General features: G+C 33.4%; 5 protein-coding genes across 10 annotated transcripts; 3 read left to right on the forward strand and 2 right to left on the reverse strand.

Annotated features, from left to right (window-relative positions):
- Nucleotides 1–251: 251 nt before the first annotated feature.
- LOC124453295 (ras-related protein Rab-5C-like) lies at nucleotides 252–3,584 on the forward strand. The gene is made up of 8 exons (XM_047004083.1): nucleotides 252–392; nucleotides 1,315–1,421; nucleotides 1,502–1,585; nucleotides 1,696–1,773; nucleotides 1,885–1,958; nucleotides 2,361–2,483; nucleotides 2,565–2,658; nucleotides 2,861–3,584. The coding sequence occupies exons 2-8, from the start codon at nucleotides 1,340–1,342 to the stop codon at nucleotides 2,980–2,982; spliced, it is 657 nt and encodes a 218-aa protein (XP_046860039.1). The 5' UTR covers nucleotides 252–392; nucleotides 1,315–1,339; the 3' UTR covers nucleotides 2,983–3,584.
- On the reverse strand, nucleotides 3,481–6,066 carry LOC124453294. Of its 2 annotated transcripts, XM_047004082.1 has the most exons (5): nucleotides 5,883–6,066; nucleotides 4,847–5,149; nucleotides 4,175–4,360; nucleotides 3,854–4,058; nucleotides 3,481–3,785 (listed from the first exon to the last, which is right to left on the reverse strand). In XM_047004082.1, the coding sequence occupies exons 1-4, from the start codon at nucleotides 5,958–5,960 to the stop codon at nucleotides 3,891–3,893; spliced, it is 735 nt and encodes a 244-aa protein (XP_046860038.1). In that variant the 5' UTR covers nucleotides 5,961–6,066; the 3' UTR covers nucleotides 3,481–3,785; nucleotides 3,854–3,890. The 2 variants fall into 2 exon arrangements, with proteins under 2 accessions (XP_046860038.1, XP_046860036.1); XM_047004080.1 differs by having other exon boundaries at nucleotides 3,481–4,058.
- Nucleotides 5,069–7,519, forward strand: LOC124453298 (ribosomal protein S14, mitochondrial-like). 2 transcript variants are annotated; one of them, XM_047004086.1, is made up of 3 exons: nucleotides 5,069–5,155; nucleotides 6,387–6,481; nucleotides 6,760–7,519. In XM_047004086.1, the coding sequence occupies exons 1-3, from the start codon at nucleotides 5,115–5,117 to the stop codon at nucleotides 7,149–7,151; spliced, it is 528 nt and encodes a 175-aa protein (XP_046860042.1). In that variant the 5' UTR covers nucleotides 5,069–5,114; the 3' UTR covers nucleotides 7,152–7,519. The 2 variants fall into 2 exon arrangements, with proteins under 2 accessions (XP_046860042.1, XP_046860043.1); XM_047004087.1 differs by lacking the exon at nucleotides 5,069–5,155 and adding an exon at nucleotides 6,112–6,134.
- LOC124453290 (rap1 GTPase-GDP dissociation stimulator 1-like) lies at nucleotides 7,171–10,518 on the reverse strand. 3 transcript variants are annotated; one of them, XM_047004074.1, is made up of 15 exons: nucleotides 10,269–10,511; nucleotides 10,024–10,143; nucleotides 9,830–9,955; nucleotides 9,599–9,745; nucleotides 9,399–9,527; nucleotides 9,125–9,247; nucleotides 8,918–9,061; nucleotides 8,711–8,842; nucleotides 8,520–8,602; nucleotides 8,373–8,430; nucleotides 8,171–8,302; nucleotides 7,938–8,078; nucleotides 7,742–7,861; nucleotides 7,510–7,638; nucleotides 7,171–7,423 (listed from the first exon to the last, which is right to left on the reverse strand). In XM_047004074.1, the coding sequence occupies exons 1-15, from the start codon at nucleotides 10,387–10,389 to the stop codon at nucleotides 7,299–7,301; spliced, it is 1,830 nt and encodes a 609-aa protein (XP_046860030.1). In that variant the 5' UTR covers nucleotides 10,390–10,511; the 3' UTR covers nucleotides 7,171–7,298. The 3 variants fall into 3 exon arrangements, with proteins under 3 accessions (XP_046860030.1, XP_046860029.1, XP_046860031.1); XM_047004073.1 differs by having other exon boundaries at nucleotides 7,742–7,867; nucleotides 10,269–10,510; XM_047004075.1 differs by lacking the exon at nucleotides 7,510–7,638 and having other exon boundaries at nucleotides 7,742–7,867; nucleotides 10,269–10,518.
- Nucleotides 10,519–10,617: 99 nt separating this feature from the next.
- On the forward strand, nucleotides 10,618–15,327 carry LOC124453291 (nucleolar protein 58-like). 2 transcript variants are annotated; one of them, XM_047004076.1, is made up of 15 exons: nucleotides 10,618–10,786; nucleotides 11,271–11,347; nucleotides 11,806–11,858; nucleotides 11,940–12,064; nucleotides 12,157–12,244; nucleotides 12,317–12,365; nucleotides 12,441–12,640; nucleotides 12,934–13,034; nucleotides 13,226–13,270; nucleotides 13,784–13,910; nucleotides 14,044–14,207; nucleotides 14,301–14,435; nucleotides 14,516–14,576; nucleotides 14,834–14,943; nucleotides 15,218–15,327. In XM_047004076.1, the coding sequence occupies exons 1-15, from the start codon at nucleotides 10,742–10,744 to the stop codon at nucleotides 15,239–15,241; spliced, it is 1,404 nt and encodes a 467-aa protein (XP_046860032.1). In that variant the 5' UTR covers nucleotides 10,618–10,741; the 3' UTR covers nucleotides 15,242–15,327. The 2 variants fall into 2 exon arrangements, with proteins under 2 accessions (XP_046860032.1, XP_046860033.1); XM_047004077.1 differs by lacking the exon at nucleotides 15,218–15,327 and having other exon boundaries at nucleotides 14,835–14,943.
- Nucleotides 15,328–16,883: the final 1,556 nt, after the last annotated feature.

Consider the following 16,883-nt stretch of genomic DNA (forward strand, 5'->3'; position numbering starts at 1 on the left):
AAAACACGCATATATGAATATTTGCCCCCCCCCTTAGTTATCGACGTTCCGGCGTCTTTGGAGATGGGTTTTATTATCTTTATGTCAAGCATTGTTGAAGATGTTGGGGGAATCTCAACCGGAATAATTACTCGTTCAAAGTTTAAACGAGCTGATTACATTGGCTGAGTTGCGGAGGGTTGCCGTTTCCTGCGTGTCAATGCAGGGGCCCACTCGCAAGGTTAGGCAACTTTAGCCTGCAACTGGGTGCTGGGAAGTAAATTCGTAAATACGTATCGGCGTTGAATTTTTGTTTGTGCAGCATTTTAAAAGAAAAACTAGGTTTATACCCCTTTTTTTTGCTCGTCAATTCGGAAAAAGATCTACTGTTACCAAATACGATATTTTTGAAGGTTAGTTGGCTAAATTTTTGTCTTAAATCTGTCCAATGTATTGGTACATTAGTCGTAATATCGTTTGACTTCATCGTGCTTTAGAACATTTTTAATTGTTTTCGTTTATCCTTTGAAAGAAGTAAGAGTGCTTCATTTTGATAATTGAATATGAATTCGAAGTATTTCGTGGGTAAACGATTGAATACTTACCGAAACCCTAAAATTATTGAGCTGAACGATCGCCAGACAGCGTAGCAATCCGTACGCTGCTGGTACCTTGGGCGATTTGTGAAAATTAGTTTCATCTCACTAAATTTTATTCTTATCTTGTAATTATCAATTCGTTCGTCTTGTATTAAAAAAGAGTTATGGGACATGCCTTCCGTTGCTTTTGGCCAATATGTTTCTATTGTCCAACTTACCGGGGAAATTTTTCCAATACCTCGTAGGAAAAAGTACAAATTTACCTTTGTAATTTAGGGAGTGTTTTAAAATCACCTAAACACATAACTTACTGTCATAAATTGTCAACATAGTTTTATTTTGTTTGGCTGTCCATGCAGCAAGAGCTTTGAATTTCTTAAATTCAGTACCATTGTTGATTGAAAAACGATATGGAAGCTTGAGACAATCGATATTTCATTGCAGTAGTTACATCCTGAATAGAATAGTTTTCGTGTTAATGAAATTAGCCTTTCATTTTTTTTTTCATTCCAGAATAGAAAGCATGCTGCTTCTAAGCGACCATATTTGCTTATTTGATAATTCTTGCTTTTTGTCGATAACTGAATTCCTATTCATAATCACTACAATAAATGGTCAATGTGATGCCTTCAAAGTAGACAACATAAGGATTTGTTATTCTTTCCTTGATAGCTAATGTCAGAGTTTGCAAACTGGGAATTTTTGCACGAGGCAGTTTGTTTTATTTTGATTTTAGTGTTGGAATATTGGCTGTAGTTATAATGGCTGGAAGGGGTCAACGATCTAATGGATCTAATGGACCAAATCAGGGAAAAATATGTCAATTCAAGTTGGTTTTACTGGGTACGTTTCTTGTTGGGTGTGCTTAGGAACAAATGTGTTGCAAGTAGATTGTTAACCAGGACATTTGCACTTTTATTTAGGAGAGTCGGCTGTTGGGAAATCTAGTCTTGTTCTGAGATTTGTTAAAGGACAGTTCCATGAATTTCAAGAAAGCACAATTGGCGGTAATGAAAATTAGTATTTAGAAAATGCTCAATTTATCTCACAAGTATTTGAGTTGGATACTATAGTTATGTTCTTTATCACTGAATGTTGTTCTTCTCTTCTTTTATAGCTGCTTTCCTTACTCAGACTGTCTGTCTAGATGATACAACTGTAAAATTTGAAATATGGGATACTGCAGGACAGGAAAATATCCTTTGATATGTTTTATTATTATTTAACAAAGCAAGTTAACACTCTTAGTTGCATTGAACTTTCCACTACAATAATTTATGATATCATTTCACCTTAATATTCGTACGATATCATAGTCTGGCTCCAATGTATTATCGAGGTGCTCAAGCTGCAATAGTTGTTTATGATATTACCAATACTGTAAGTCATGCATTTCGTAATAATGTGAATTGTTTGAATCCAGAAGTTTTGTTGGATGTATTGTGTATGTTGATCATCCAGGTTAGTGCAGTCAGGCTGAGAAGGATATTTGTTTTTAGTACATCCGGCTTGGTGTTGTTTACAATGAATATATAAATTGCACTGTGTTTTTTAATAAATATAGCAAACCTGAAATGTAATGCTTACTTGACTCTGAAGATGATTAATTAACTATGAGGATTTACTGACATCTGTCAATACCAACACCAACAATCTTGTTTCTCAGAGTCAACTGCTCTAACATGGGTGGTCAGCATCTAGAAACTTGTAGTGTACTTCCTATTCTCAAAATATGCATATGCATTTTATTTATGTTTTTGTTAAGTATTAGTTCTATTTCAGGATACATTTACCCGAGCAAAAACCTGGGTTAAAGAATTACAGCGACAAGCCAGTCCCAACATTGTCATAGCGTTGGCAGGGAACAAAGCAGATCTATCAAATAAGAGAGTTGTTGAATATGAGGTTGAATGAATTGTGTCCTTTGGGTTTAACTTTGTATCTTGTGTAGCACAATTTTCGAAACTTTTTGTCTTTTGTTTTTAGGATGCCCAAAGTTATGCGGATGATAATGGACTTTTGTTTATGGAAACATCAGCAAAAACTGCAATGAATGTTAATGAGATATTTCTGGCTATTGGTATGTTGTTTTTTCTATTTTTTTTATTTGAGAGATTCTAGCTTAGCCCAGCACAAACTATGTCTACTTTTTTTGGTCTGCTGATATCTAAAAATTGTACATGTTATTGAAAAATATTGTGAAAAATGATTACTAAAAATCATCAAAGAATACCATTAGCATTGTTAAATAGTTATATACTCATGGTTTCCTGAAATTCTAGCGAAAAAATTACCCAAGACGGACCCAAATGCAGGTGGTCAAGGTGCCGGACAACAAAGCCCAAGAGGGAATGTTAACCTTCAGGAGAGGAACCAGGGAGGATCAGGGGGGTGCTGTAAATAGTACGTATAGTATTGAGGAATGAAGTTTTGGGATCCTACTTGACTAATTACTAATAACATAACGTAGCACTTATGTACCCATACACTACTGCAATGGCTGTGGTGACGTCATCATTTGTTTCGTAATTTAATGGTGTTGACGTATTTGTGAGGCAGAATGACGTCATCACTATGAGTGAGGACTTGTCCTCTGTAAAATTAAATACTTATGTAATCTGTCTGTGATGTTTACGAGGCTTTTTATATTGTTCTTCGAGATCCTTAGTGATAAAACTGAATTATTTCATAAATGTACGTCGTAAATTGGTTAGAAAAATAGTTCTTTTTTGTTGGATTAACGTCTCCCAAAAAGCCGGTTTGTAATCTCCAGTTTTCGGTACATGCATAAACATGAACACGAATTTCCATTTTGCAATTTTGTTTTGTAGAAAATTTGTGGGTAATTTAGTTAAAATGACTTTGAATCTTTGTCCATTCTAGAGATTACAAGCCCAAATAATTGCTTTTTACAAACTTTATTGTCTTCCAAAAATTTTCTTAATAGAAAACTCTCTGATTGTTAGTTACATGTAGAATCGTCATAAAATTATCTTTACTATGTCATCAAAGTTGTCCCTTTATCTTGCAGCATTTATTTACATGTTAGATGAACTATTTCTACTTAAAGTATACAGGGAACTGTTTTCCTTTGTCACGAGTAGAAATTTCCTCTACGGTTGTTGCAGTAAAATCCTTTTTCTAATTGTGCGTACAACAAGGAAAAATAACCGATTTTATCTGTTCACTTTAGCTTCTATTATGATTCTAGGAATAACACAACACAATCAATTATTTACATTAATTAGTTTCATGAAAACATCCAGTAACATTACTTATTAACAAGGTTGTTATAAAAGACTGTCCGTGACGTCATGTCTGATGACGTAATTGTCCTTCGTTGTTATCATGTACCGTCTCCAACTCGACATTTCTCACTAGTGTTGTTAGATTAACTTGTTCAGGAATTGTGTACACCATTTTTATGAAAGTCTGTATGCAATCGACGAGCCACAGAAGAAAGAGAAGACCTCCAAATACCTGTAACAAAGAGTGAAGCTCATCAAGATTGAACCTCATCTTAAATGGAAACATAAATTGCCATGAAATCTCCAAGTTAATAAAAAGATCTTAACGAGGCTACATGTTTTTCTTACCACGGACGTGTATAGTTGAGTAAAATTGACATCGTGTCGAGTACATTCAACGAAGTTTTCCACGCATTGCCCCACTATAAAGTCGAGTTGATATTCTAAGTCACGAACGAGCGTAATGAGATTCGTCATCCATAAACAAATTGCGGCCAGCAACAAAAACGTCATGCCAAGGGACACAAAGAATTTCTGTAACAATTATGAAAATTGCAATGAACGTATCTAAACATCAAACAAAAGGAGAGACCCTCCCCTACATAAATTATAAGTGAAATGCCCAATTGCGATACCCTGCCGTTTTAATACGATGATCTGAGCAATGTTTTAACTGCTTTACACAAAGAAAACGATTACCAATGAATAATGTTGCTGAATAATTGTTGAAGCTGATGATATTCTACTTTTTAACGCTAATTTTGAAATTAGGTGTTTTTCAATAAAAAAGACGGATACGTCCTGTTTTAAAACACAAGTGCCCCCATCGTTCACATGGCAGTTAGCAAACTACCATAAGTGTATGTTGTGCTGTCTTAAACAATCTGGAATTCATTCATGTAGAATTTACAGCGTTATATCTCGGGGAGGGGGACTTTCTCGTTGTGTGGAGTTTATGTGACTTGGATAAAACCCAAGAAATTTGACTTTGATTCTTACGAGAAGGAAATTCTTTCATACCAGCTTAATATGATCCTCTGATTCATCTGGTTGGCCAAATTTGCTTATACTCCAGATAGCAAGGATGGTTGTGAACAACAACGCCAAAACTGTTGTAATGGCGTACAACAGAGCTGACGGAAGTAACAGTGATTCAAATTTGAATTCTCTTAAGTGCAGCGTTCGGGTGGACTCCACCGTTACATTGTCGTAGATGAAAGGAAACGCCAGGGTGATAGTATAATGACGTTGGCTATTCACCTGGTGTACACTTGCCCTTTGATTGAATATGACGCATGGTATAATAGCAATTACCGCACAGATCTGGAGGTACAAAGAGAAAACTGATTATTACATGTTTTAAAGTTGCAGCTTTTCATCTAAACTAATCCTTGTTTTCCGTCAGCTTTTGAACGCGTTCCGACAAAAGCCCAACCATAATATCATTCTCATATGTTTTTACCTACATCTAGTCTAAGGAATTAGTATTTTTAATGTAGTTTTTAGATCTTCGTGTGCTTTCGAACGAAGGTTTTTCGTTTTTGTTCGTCAACAAGAAAAGTTTCACTTATGTCGTGACAGGCACGGCGGCAAAAATGAACTCAACCACCAGGAAATGAAAAATAGAGGAAATCGCAAATAATGCGCAAGCAATTAAATTTAAAATTTATATCAGGATATTGAATTATGGCGATGTTTGTATCCTTAAAAGTGTGACTTAACAAAATGCTTGCTAAATAGCCTTAATATAACAGTAAGCCCGTTCGCGTAATCCTACCATTTTGCCACGGAGCGCTGCAATTTAGTTGTCGTTGACGCACTTGATGCATTTTTGACGCATCTTAAAGACTGAAATCGCGCAGGATTAGCTGATATTGAATAAAAACAGTGACAAAAAAAACTAGTTGATGCCAAAGTACATGTATTTTTTTAACCAGTATCTTGAAATTTCTTGGATAAGTATTGTATTTGCCATTATAAGGAAATGATAAACTCCACCTATTAGTTATGAGCTTCGCTTGCGCAGCATTGCTCTTACTGAATACTTTTGACGTACCATTTGAGCCAATTTCAGCCAAAATTTCTTCGTTACGAAAACTTTCCAGAGAGTTTGACATACACTGCTCTCCATCATTACTTTCGAGATGTGTGTTGAAAAGCTCTGAATCAAATTTAATAATGTGAATATAAGGCGATTTCTTGTTTGCCAAAATACAAGAAGGGATTAATTTGTGTAGGCACGTCTTCCAGGCAGAATGCGCGCTTGCTGATTGGGTAAACCATTTGAAACAGTGTAGAATGACCGTGGGTATGTCTTAGTATTGTTCTGGGTTTGACTATAAACAATTTGATGCTTAGTCAGGGTTACCTACTACTGGGATAATGGGATAAGTCCACAGATAAGCTCATCCAGTCCGTATAACTTGGTTTAACTCAGTGGTTTAACTAGTTTTGTTATATATTATAATATTTTGAATAATTAGCGATGGTTATTCTGACCGACTCCCCCGTAGGTAGTAGGAGTTACTACATTGTTCTTACACTAAGTTTTTCTTTATAGAACGGGCGGAACAAAATTAAAGATGGCGAAGCACCTTGCCCATTTCTTTGGTTCGAGGTTTTCACAAGTGTTTCGACACAGATATTTTAAGTCAGGTGAGATGAAATTTTGTAAAACTCTTAAGATAATAATAGAAAAATAAGGATGATTCAAAAAAGTGTGTCTTACCGTGACGAAAATATGAAAAGGATAATTTGGTGACTGCTGACAGAGGAAAACTTGTATATTTGTGTGTTTGGAATGGCAAATCATTCGTGCCATCATACATTCCCAGCCACGTGATTTTGAAAATTATGTGCCTTTGTGAGTGCTGTCAACACAATAATCTTGACAAATTCATTGGAAAACTAATAAAAAAGTCTTCATGTTTTAGGTATCATGTGTATTCAACATCCAAGCTTTTCTTTGGAGAGGTGTATCAGTATCTCTACATCGGTGAGCAAGTATTATGTGAAACCTAACTATTTGAAAAGATGGGCTAGACGTGACCAAAAGAGACGTGATATGTTTGCAGAATACGAAGAAAAAAGAGGCCGATTGAGAATGATTAGTAAGTGTGATATATTACCATCAAACATCCGCAATCATGCTGCAACTGAACTTGCCGAGTTGCCTAAAGACAGTTCCATCACAAGGATAAGAAATCGTTGTGTTCTCACTGATAGAGGACGTGGTGTTATTGGGCGTTTCAGAATATCAAGAATTATGTTTAAATATTATGCGGAAAAGGGTTTGATTGCTGGTGTGCAAAGATCTCAGTGGTAAAAAAAATCAACTAAAAATATCAAGGAAAGACTGAGTTTTTAAATGGTCAGATTTACAAGTATTGTTGTGATGCAATTCAAAAAGTTCTTTTTTAATTGAACAATAACATCGCATGTATGGTGTTTTCTAACCAATGAACATCAATAGTCAAGTTTTGATTTTTTCTAAAATACTTGCAGCGCGTTGTTTAGTTGCATTGTGAGAATTTTTTGAAAATGTTTCTAGTTTGTGGAGGATTCCGCTATCTTCTAGCTTGCTTTTCTCAACCAGACCTGAAAGAGATGAAAAGATTTTAAAACATCCTTAATTTTATGTAGGGTTTTTTCATTTTATTCTACCAATAAAAGATGGCAATCACCTTTTATAAACAATGCTTCAATGACTGCCATTGAATTATACAATGTTTGCTGGTTGTTCGTTTCATTGTTTAGTACATGAGAAATACTTTCTAGCATATTGCTTTCATCCACATACTGCAAATGTTCTTCTAAATTTTAACAATAATTTCATTTTTACATTTTTAAGCATGTGATTTGATTTTATTTGATCCCGCATTCATTAAGCAATGCTTTCCACGACTGTATACTCACCATTTATGATACTGAGAGCCAAGGCAACACCCATCAAAGCTTCATTCTGCATTAAAGCATGTTGTGATGTTACCATGGCAATGATGGGTGACATACCATCATTAACTAGAATTGCTTGAACTGATTCTTCCAAAAAAATGAAAATGGTTTAGTTTATTTCATTGTGTGTTTTTTCAACATATTAACAAGTACCAACCTAATTTTCGAGTATTTTTTAGCAATGTTGCTAGCAATCGTGATGCTTCAGATTTCAGTCCTTCAATGCCCGAAGTTTTTGCTATTGACACCACATTCTTCAAACAGTCTTGACTTGAACATACAATATCAACTGCTGCATCTAATGGGAAAACATTCACACCATTATAGCTACAACATAGCTGTCAATTATGATTAACGTTTAGCTAAATTTGTTGACATAGATAACCTTACCCACTCCCTGTACTAGTAGGCGTATAACAGCAATGGCTCTATACATTACTGAAGATGAATTGTCTGATGAACACAGGATTTCCATAGTAAAATTCAATATACCGGCATTGATCAAAACTTGTTTATTACTTGCTGAAAATCATACCATATATGGTTATTAAATTTTCAATGTTGTTTATTTTAAGAAAAAATACATTAATACCTGGTATAGCAAAATTCTTCAATGCACTTAATACAGACGTTTGTAATTCAGTTTTATCCTGTCAAAATCATAATAGTATGAGATATATCATCAGTTAAACATGTAATTTGTTGAGGTAGTTCATGGTTAATGTAAAAATATCCATACAGCATCATCTTCACGGTGGCTACTAAGCAAGTTTATCAGTTTTTCATGCACTCCCATTTTCACCAGTTGAATGCAGTTCTCATCTGACCAAAAAAAAGACAAAAGAAGATGGTGGCATGATGTCATGCTTTGTTTCACTGAAACATTTTATGGCTTTTGTCATTATTGAGCATTGAATAGGTGCTGCTCACCTGTGCGAGCAATGTTTCCAATAGCAACAGGGCAAGAGTTACGAACATATGAATAACTGGATTTAGTCCAACGAAGAATTTTTTCAACAAATGTATTTTTTTCACCAGCAAATACTTGAGCTAAACAGTCATCTGAAAGCAAATTCTATTAACTATGCATGCAAAGAAAATAATTCAAAGATTTGTCATTGCTTTTATTGTACTAACCATCACCAAGGAGAAGTATGATTAAGTTCACGCTAACTTTCAACTTTTCCAAAAGATTGCCTGTATTCTCACTAGTCATGTTAGTTAAAACAATTTCTTGCAAGACCTCGAAACAGTTTCCTGATAGCAAGACATGTTTCGTATCTATTTAAAAAATGAAATTGACATTATCTGACACCTTAGCAAAAGCAACAATGAAACTAGTACCTTCTTCTGCAATCATCTTTAGGCATTCAGCAAGTGATGTAGTTAATTCATCTTTTGAATGTCGTAAAGCTTTTATAAATATTTCACATCCTTTGTTTTCATTAAAACTACTAACTCCTTCTTCTACAAATATCAAATAATACAAGCATCAAATTATAAGAAGAAAAAAACAATTGACATGTGCCTGGTTATCACAAAATAAAACCACTAATTTTGATCAAGGCTTAGTTTATATTATATTATCTTAAAATAATTACAATTGTTAGGTCTGCACCTTGATCAAGCAAACTTGCAATCGCATTTGTTGCCATTAATGCAAGATTTTCATTTGTCTCATTGTGTTCAACATATCCAAGCAGTAATGGAACAAAACCATTTCTTATTAGTTCTTTCTGCAACATATCTTAAAAATATGATGAAGTATGTCAAATAAAATTGGAACTGTATTTTGTTCGAAAGCTTAGAAATTTCTACCATTTTCAAAAGATATGTTGAGTACAGCACCACATGCAGTAACATTTTGCCTCACATTTGTCTCTGGTCCCTCATTCTGTAGCTCCTTTATTTTATTTAAGATTATGTCTACTCCTCCAACATTCAATATCACTTCCCTGGCATGGTCTATATAGGTGAAGGAGTGTTTAGTGTGAAATTCAAGAGATGCTCTATAATTTCAAGTAGGGATAAATAGTTATGCAAGTGTACTATTATCACAAGCCAAATTTCCAAGACATCGAAATGTGTGAAGAACAATTTCAGGGGCCTTTGAATTGAAACATTTGAGAATCATTCGTATCAACTCTTCTTCCACAAGCATATCACGGCATTCCTCTATAAAGGAGAATATTTTCAATCAGAGTAAAAAAAGACAGATAATCCAAATCATCAAAATAGTTCACCATGTTTACAAATTTCAGCTATCAGCTCAAGGAGACTTGCTGTCAAATTTACATCAGAACTATTAAGGCACGATTTGATCTGCGGTAAAATCACACTAATCTTGTCCAAAAGGCCGATTACTAAAATAAGAACACATTCGTTCTAATTAATCCACAATAAGAAGTGTTTTGAGCTGACTTTCATCACCTGGGAGGTTTAGGGCAGTACGTATGTGTGATTTTTATTTGATGAAAAAATGAAATACCTTCGTTATCCTTTAAACTATCAATTGCAACTCTCAAATTAGCAATATGAGATTCTGTCGAACTTTGATCTCGATTAAACGAATTTTTTATTGTTTCAAGAATTTCTGTTAAGTTATCCATTTATTTCAATCAATTTGTATCAATTTCATTTTGTAACTTTGGGTATAATACAAAACAATGCAACGGAAGATTAGCGTTGAGTTGAGATGATCATTGATCCATATCTTGGAAAATCCACTTAGAGTGATTCATTGATGGCAGATCATTGATTGATAGCAATGATTGAGATAATCAATGATCAATGCAATGAGATCATTGCATCAGTGACGTTCATGTCACACGTGACCTTACAATAACTGTACATGCGCAGTGGACATTTCTTCTACACGTGTGTACCGTTGAGGCCATTTACTTGACAAAAAATATATTAAAACATATTTTTGAAAGCTTGGCATTATTTTTCTGGTAAGAGATGCTAGTATTGTTCGAGACTTCAGCAGGTTATGCTATTTTTAAGGTATGTAAAATGAACACTTGGAGTCATTGCCGTTGAGCAGTGAGCACTCGTGGTGTCTGAGAAAATTTGATTTAAAAATTATCTGAATTTCTCATTTACTTCGCTTCTAGTGTATGTTGACTTCATTAAAACAACACACCGGTTGTTTAAACGTATTTCCATCGATGCAACAAAGCGTTCAAAGCGTTCATAACATACATATGTCTATTTATGTTATATATAAAGTGTACAACAATGTTATATAGTATAAAGAGGAGAGGACTGAAAAATAAGAATTTCATTCAAAACAGTGGTGCATTTTTTTATAAACTCATATATTTTCACATCACATTGTACGTACTGTGAATGTTATTACTTATGTAAGGATTGTGACTCATGATTTATCTGATCCACACTTTTCTATGATATTTGTATCTACTTTTTGGCATACGGTATACCTATTCCTTATCTTGGATTACAATTAGTTTCTTTGTATTTTTACTAGTTATTGGATGAGGGGAAGCTTCTGAAAGCTGACAATTTGTACAAAGACTTTGAGAATGCTGAAAGTGCACATAAGATGTAGGTATTTTTCTTGATGAGTTTCTTCAACTTGTGTGTTGAGGAATTGAAATGATTTTACAGTACTGGCAGCCTGACCCTCTCGCTTCATTACTTAGTGTTAGTTACTTGAATTAGGACAAAGTGGAGCAAATTGTCAGATCTTTCTTTGTTTATCAAGCAAATTTGTTGAACTAGATCTTGTTGTTGAAATGGATGTTCAATGACATTGAATAAGTGAAATATGTTCAATTTTATGTGTTTAGTATGTTGCAAGTTTTAGTGCTCATGATAATCCTTGCATTTATATTAAGACACAATCTATAGAATTGTTTGACAATCCAATTCATTGTAATTACTATTCTACTTTCTCATTCACTGGTTCATTCAATATGCATATCTAAGCTATTTCATGTTTAGAAAAGCTTTCTAGTTTAATTTGAAATTCACATACAAGCATATAATTATTTTGTTTCAAGATTAAAATTGAAGCATTTTGAAAAGTTTAATGACACAACAGACGCATTGGCAGGTACAATCATTTTTATGTAAATCTTTTTTGTATTTGTTATTGACTTATTTTCTTTTGATCATTGACTTCATTCATCTTTAGCTGCAACTGCTGCTGTCGAGGGCAAAATGTCGAAGAATTTGAAAAAGGTTTTAAAGAAGATTGTGTCTAAAGATTTGAACGAGAAACTGGCTGTTGCTGATGCAAAACTGGGAAATTCTATTAAAGTAAAATAATTTAAACTCTTATTCATTGACTTCATTCTTGTTTATTTTGCCCAACTTGGTGTATGTTAATAAGTATTTTATTTTCTCTTTAGGAGAAATTGAATCTTAATTGTTTGTACAGTTCAGCAATTCAAGAATTGATGAGAGGCATAAGAAGTCAAATGAACAATCTTCTGACAGGTTCATCTTTGAAATTTTAATGTTGTTTAATTTTTATGTTATTTGGTCTTAATACCCTTGATGTCATTTCAGGACTTCCTGAGTCTGATGTTTCGTCCATGGCTCTTGGCTTAGCTCATAGGTTGGTTACTTTAAAGTGATGTCAATTTGAATGAGAGTTGTGAAATATGCATGATTGCATGTGTGTTCTTGACAGTTTATCTCGGTACAAGCTGAAGTTCAGTCCAGATAAAGTAGACACAATGATTGTGCAAGCCATTTCATTGCTTGATGATCTTGACAAAGAGTTGAATAATTATGCGATGAGATGTCGGGAGTGGTATGGCTGGCATTTCCCAGAGTTTGGAAAGATCGTTACTGATAATTTGGTGTTTGCCAAAGCTGTGAAAAAAATAGGTACAGTAAAATACATACTGACATTACTAGCGCTTATGTTGTAGGGGTGATTTTGGTTGGTCCATGAAATTTGTCAAATCCAAAGTTGTCAAATTCCTGGTCATTTTTACCATAATGGTCAGGGCCAAGTCTTTGGTAAATAAATAATGCAAGGAACATTAAATTTGTTGACAAAGATTTTTTTGTCAAAATCTATTTCTTTGTTGGACATCGACTTTGTTGGACTTTTGGAAACAGACATGTTGCATATAAGGTTTTTAGATTTTATTGCAAATGATAAATAACTATTATAGGTTTACGAACCAATATTCAAAATGTGGACCTCTCTGACACCATTCCTGAAGATGTAGAGGAAGAAGTGAAAGCTGCTGCAGAGATTTCTATGGGAACAGAGGTGCTAACATAAATTTATTTCAGCTAAACAATTTCTCAAGTAATTTGGATAAAAATATTGAAATTATTTTAATTTATTTTTGATGTTTCTGAAGTTGTTAGTTTTACTTATTAATTATTTTTACAAATTGTTAAGTGAGATGTTGAGTTTTATTTGTAGATTTAAAATGTTTTTATTTTTTATCTTGACAGGTATCTGATGGAGATATTGCAAATATAATTTATCTATGTGATCAGGTATGAAGACAGATAAATTAAATCCCTAATTCTTGCACACATAATGTACGAAGACTTTTGCATTTTTGTCTTGTCCTTTAAGCTTGTGTTATCACAATTCACTTTATATTTATGCTTCATTACAACAATTGTACCAAGGCCCTTTCTTACAAAATTTCCTTATTAAAATTGAACGCTTTTGTATTATTAGTTTTTAGTGCAAATTTTCCATGTAGGGCTCAAGAAAAATCACCCACCTTGCATCAATTGATTCATTAGTCTACAATAGGGTTATTGAAAATGTTTTTATTTGTCATTAAGTAAATGGATGTTCAATTCATGTTACATGAACGAAAATTAAATTTGAATGAATAGAGAAATAAAATAAATGTATGGAATATTTTATGGCAATATTCCAATTACTATTTATGCTGTTTTTTTGAAACTTTATATTATCCTTGGATTCATAGTTTTTCTTATGTTTTCTTCATAACAGTAGGTAGCTTTGTGTTAACTGTTATATTCAATTTCTAGGTTATTGAGATTTCTGACTACAGATCTCAGCTGTATGACTACTTAAAGAACAGAATGAGTGCCATTGCACCCAACTTGACTGTCTTAGTTGGTGAACTTGTAGGAGCTCGACTAATAGCACATGCTGGTATGACTTTATTTCATGCTACTTAAACTATGTATTGTTGCAAGGGCCCAGATTTATGTGTAAGAAATCATTGTTAAAATACAATTTTTGTTTCGCTAGATGTAACTGTAATGCATGTTTTTATTGATTTTAGGTTCTTTAGTAAATCTTGCAAAACATCCGTCATCAACAGTTCAGATATTGGGAGCGGAAAAGGCATTATTTAGAGCTTTGAAGACCAAACATGACACTCCAAAATATGGTCTGATATATCATGCTTCTTTAGTGGGACAATCAAATGCAAAGAACAAGGGAAAGGTGCATAGGATATTTATAAACATCTAAGGCATTTTCTATGCTTGAAAAAGCAATCAAATAATAAATAGAGCCTTTACATTGTTTGTTGTCTAGATATCACGGATGCTTGCAGCTAAAGCATCATTAGCAGCAAGAGTTGATGCTTTAGGTGAGGATGTTGATGTTGAATTGGGAATGGAAATTAGGGCTAAAGTTGAATCAAGAGTACGAGCTCTGGAAGAAGGCCAGGTAAAAGGATGAATACAGTTTAGTAGAAAGAAATAAGTGTCACTTTTGAAGTGTTAAAAGTAAAGCACATCTCTTTATAGATGAAAAAAATTAGTGGAACAGGTAAAGCTGCTGTCAAGAATCAGAAATACGAAATGCAGGGTAAGCTTGATATCTTTTTCTACAAGCACTTAGTGATGCATGATTTTAAATTCATTTGCAAACCCTTTATCTTCTCTTCTACATCATTAGAGCACAGAGTATGTACATTGATGCCCCAAGAATTTATTGAATAGAGCTTGTATAAATTACAGCTTAAACATAACAAAAATTTTCTATTTCCCTGGGCTTTTTATCATGTTTTATGCAATGCCCACTTCTGTTGATGTGTATGTATGTGGTGTTTGTAAAATTTTTTAGTGAAATAAAAGATATAATCCTGAAACAGACTCCACTTTGTTTTCTGGAAAGAAACGTAAGCATGAAGAGTCTGTTGATACAGAAGAAACAAATGGTGTTGAAATTACAGGTTTGTCTCAAATTTTTTGAAATACTCTACCAGTCAGTATTTTCTGTAATTATGTAAAGATATCTATCTATTATTGACATCAACAATTGTATTGCTGAAATTTTAACTCTAAAGTACATTGCGTTCTTCTATTATTTATTCATAAAATCGAGTTTTTTACATGTTTTGCTGTATATCTTTTAGTTCTATGACAACTTATTTTGTTTTATTAGATGATGTATTTTACTTATTATACATAATTCTGACGTTTGCATGTTCTGGTTCTTTGTTTAAGATGAGGTTAAAGAAAAGAAATTGAAAAAGATAAAAAAAGAGAAATGTGAATCAGGTATATAGAATTACTTGATAAAATTGCTTGTTTGCAGTTTTCAGATTCGTTGACAGTTTACAGAGACAGTATATATTGAAAATTCTGATTGTGTGAATGTTACGTGTTATCTTTCAGATAGTGAAGAACAACAAGTCAAAAAGGAAAAAGAAGAAAAAGAAAGGCGGAGATACAGAATTAGCTGAAACTTTTGAAATTAAAGGTTTGATTATCATGTTATCATGCGTCAATAAACAATTTGGATGCTCTCAGAAATAGAGCCAGCATGGAAAGAAACCTTTCAAAACTACTTTTGTATGTATTTTTTATTGATTTACCATATCAAAGTTCACAATGAATGACACTTGCTGACTTAGAAAACTTGCGAATAATATGAGACACTTGTTGACTTAGCCAAGTTTTATTTTTGTGGGTCACACACGTGACGTGCTGCACATTTGTGACTCTTACTCTGAGAAAGATGGCGAAAAACTATCTAAGCTTATGCTTTTTGAAAATTTCACCCTAAGATACGTACTATAAATATCCTATACTTTGTGTAGTCCTAATTGTTGTCCATGCTGGAGCTAGGAATGACTATAGGTGAATGTAACACATGTGATGGGACAATTGCCCATTACGTACATAGTTATCCAAAGATGTCCATACATGTCATCAACGTCTTTATCAATTAAATGTTAAAGTTCTTTCACTTGTTTTGTTATCCGCGAGCGTACATATGTGTTTTACAACTTTTTAAAAAATACTGAATGTTTGTGTGATGACTTGTTCTGTGTATTTTACATTTACTGTCTAATGTTTGAATGGATTTCATTTAAGATGAAGTAAAAGAAAAGAAAGCAAAGAAAATAAAAAAGGAGAAAAGTATATCAGGTACGCACCTATACAATACAATTCATTTGCTCTTTAATGATTTTCTTTAGAGTTTTATTTATTAGTGTCGACTACATGCATGCTTTTCTTTACACCCTCTTAGATACTGAACAACAGGAAGTCCAAAAAGAAAAAAAGAAAGCAAAGAAACGTGAAGATCCTGAAGCAACAACAGGTCTTTGAAATATTAGTATCTTAAGACATTTTAAAGAAAGACGTTTGATTGAAATTTGCCTTTTGCGTTTTTGTTAGTTTATAAAAGAATAGAAAAAGATGTTTTTCGTGTTTGCACTGGCTTATGCAAACCTCGGAGACGTTTGTGAGAACTCTCGAGTTCTCTCAAAGGTCTCCTCGGTTTGCATAAGCCTGTGCAAACACAGTAAACATCTTTTATTTCTTAAATGAAACACTTTCATGCTGAGGTGGACTTTCATGCAATTTATTTAAATTATAAGATGTATGTGTAATTTGCGTTTTACAATTCTTTTGCATTTTTTTTGACATATGTATACAATGTCTTATATTGTTTAAGATGAAGTAAAGGAGAAGAAATCAAAAAAGATAAAAAAAATTGGATCAGGTGTGTAAAATTATTCATCAAATTTCATGTTTTTTTTGTGAAGCTCTTCGATACTTTTCACTCATTCTCAATGTGTGTTAATTTATTCTCGATGTGTGTGATTTCTGTTAATTGTGTCCGTTATTTAGTTTTCAATGCGTGTTATTTTACTCTCGATAT

This window comes from Xenia sp. Carnegie-2017, unplaced genomic scaffold, assembly GCF_021976095.1.
Source record: "Xenia sp. Carnegie-2017 unplaced genomic scaffold, XeniaSp_v1 HiC_scaffold_25, whole genome shotgun sequence".
NCBI classification, from domain to species: domain Eukaryota; kingdom Metazoa; phylum Cnidaria; class Anthozoa; order Malacalcyonacea; family Xeniidae; genus Xenia; species Xenia sp. Carnegie-2017.

Coding starts and splice junctions, on each gene's coding strand:
- LOC124453294 (XM_047004082.1), bottom strand. CDS start 5,960: ATGATGGAGAGCAGTGTATGTCAAACTCTCTGGAAAGTTTTCGTAACG. Junction 5,150..5,882: donor GGCTGAAATTGGCTCAAATG/GTACGTCAAAAG, acceptor TTGTACCTCCAG/ATCTGTGCGGTAATTGCTAT. Junction 4,059..4,174: donor CTCAACTATACACGTCCGTG/GTAAGAAAAACA, acceptor TCTTTGTTACAG/GTATTTGGAGGTCTTCTCTT.
- LOC124453291 (XM_047004076.1), top strand. CDS start 10,742: ATGCTAGTATTGTTCGAGACTTCAGCAGGTTATGCTATTTTTAAG. Junction 13,035..13,225: donor AGATTTCTATGGGAACAGAG/GTGCTAACATAA, acceptor TTATCTTGACAG/GTATCTGATGGAGATATTGC. Junction 14,208..14,300: donor ATGCAAAGAACAAGGGAAAG/GTGCATAGGATA, acceptor TTTGTTGTCTAG/ATATCACGGATGCTTGCAGC.
- LOC124453298 (XM_047004086.1), top strand. CDS start 5,115: ATGACGCATGGTATAATAGCAATTACCGCACAGATCTGGAG. Junction 5,156..6,386: donor ATTACCGCACAGATCTGGAG/GTACAAAGAGAA, acceptor TTTTCTTTATAG/AACGGGCGGAACAAAATTAA. Junction 6,482..6,759: donor ACACAGATATTTTAAGTCAG/GTGAGATGAAAT, acceptor TTCATGTTTTAG/GTATCATGTGTATTCAACAT.
- LOC124453295 (XM_047004083.1), top strand. CDS start 1,340: ATGGCTGGAAGGGGTCAACGATCTAATGGATCTAATGGACCAAATCAG. Junction 1,422..1,501: donor ATTCAAGTTGGTTTTACTGG/GTACGTTTCTTG, acceptor ACTTTTATTTAG/GAGAGTCGGCTGTTGGGAAA. Junction 2,659..2,860: donor TGAGATATTTCTGGCTATTG/GTATGTTGTTTT, acceptor CTGAAATTCTAG/CGAAAAAATTACCCAAGACG.
- LOC124453290 (XM_047004073.1), bottom strand. CDS start 10,389: ATGGATAACTTAACAGAAATTCTTGAAACAATAAAAAATTCGTTTAAT. Junction 9,062..9,124: donor AAAGATGATTGCAGAAGAAG/GTACTAGTTTCA, acceptor TTTTTTAAATAG/ATACGAAACATGTCTTGCTA. Junction 8,843..8,917: donor CATACTTCTCCTTGGTGATG/GTTAGTACAATA, acceptor ATTTGCTTTCAG/ATGACTGTTTAGCTCAAGTA.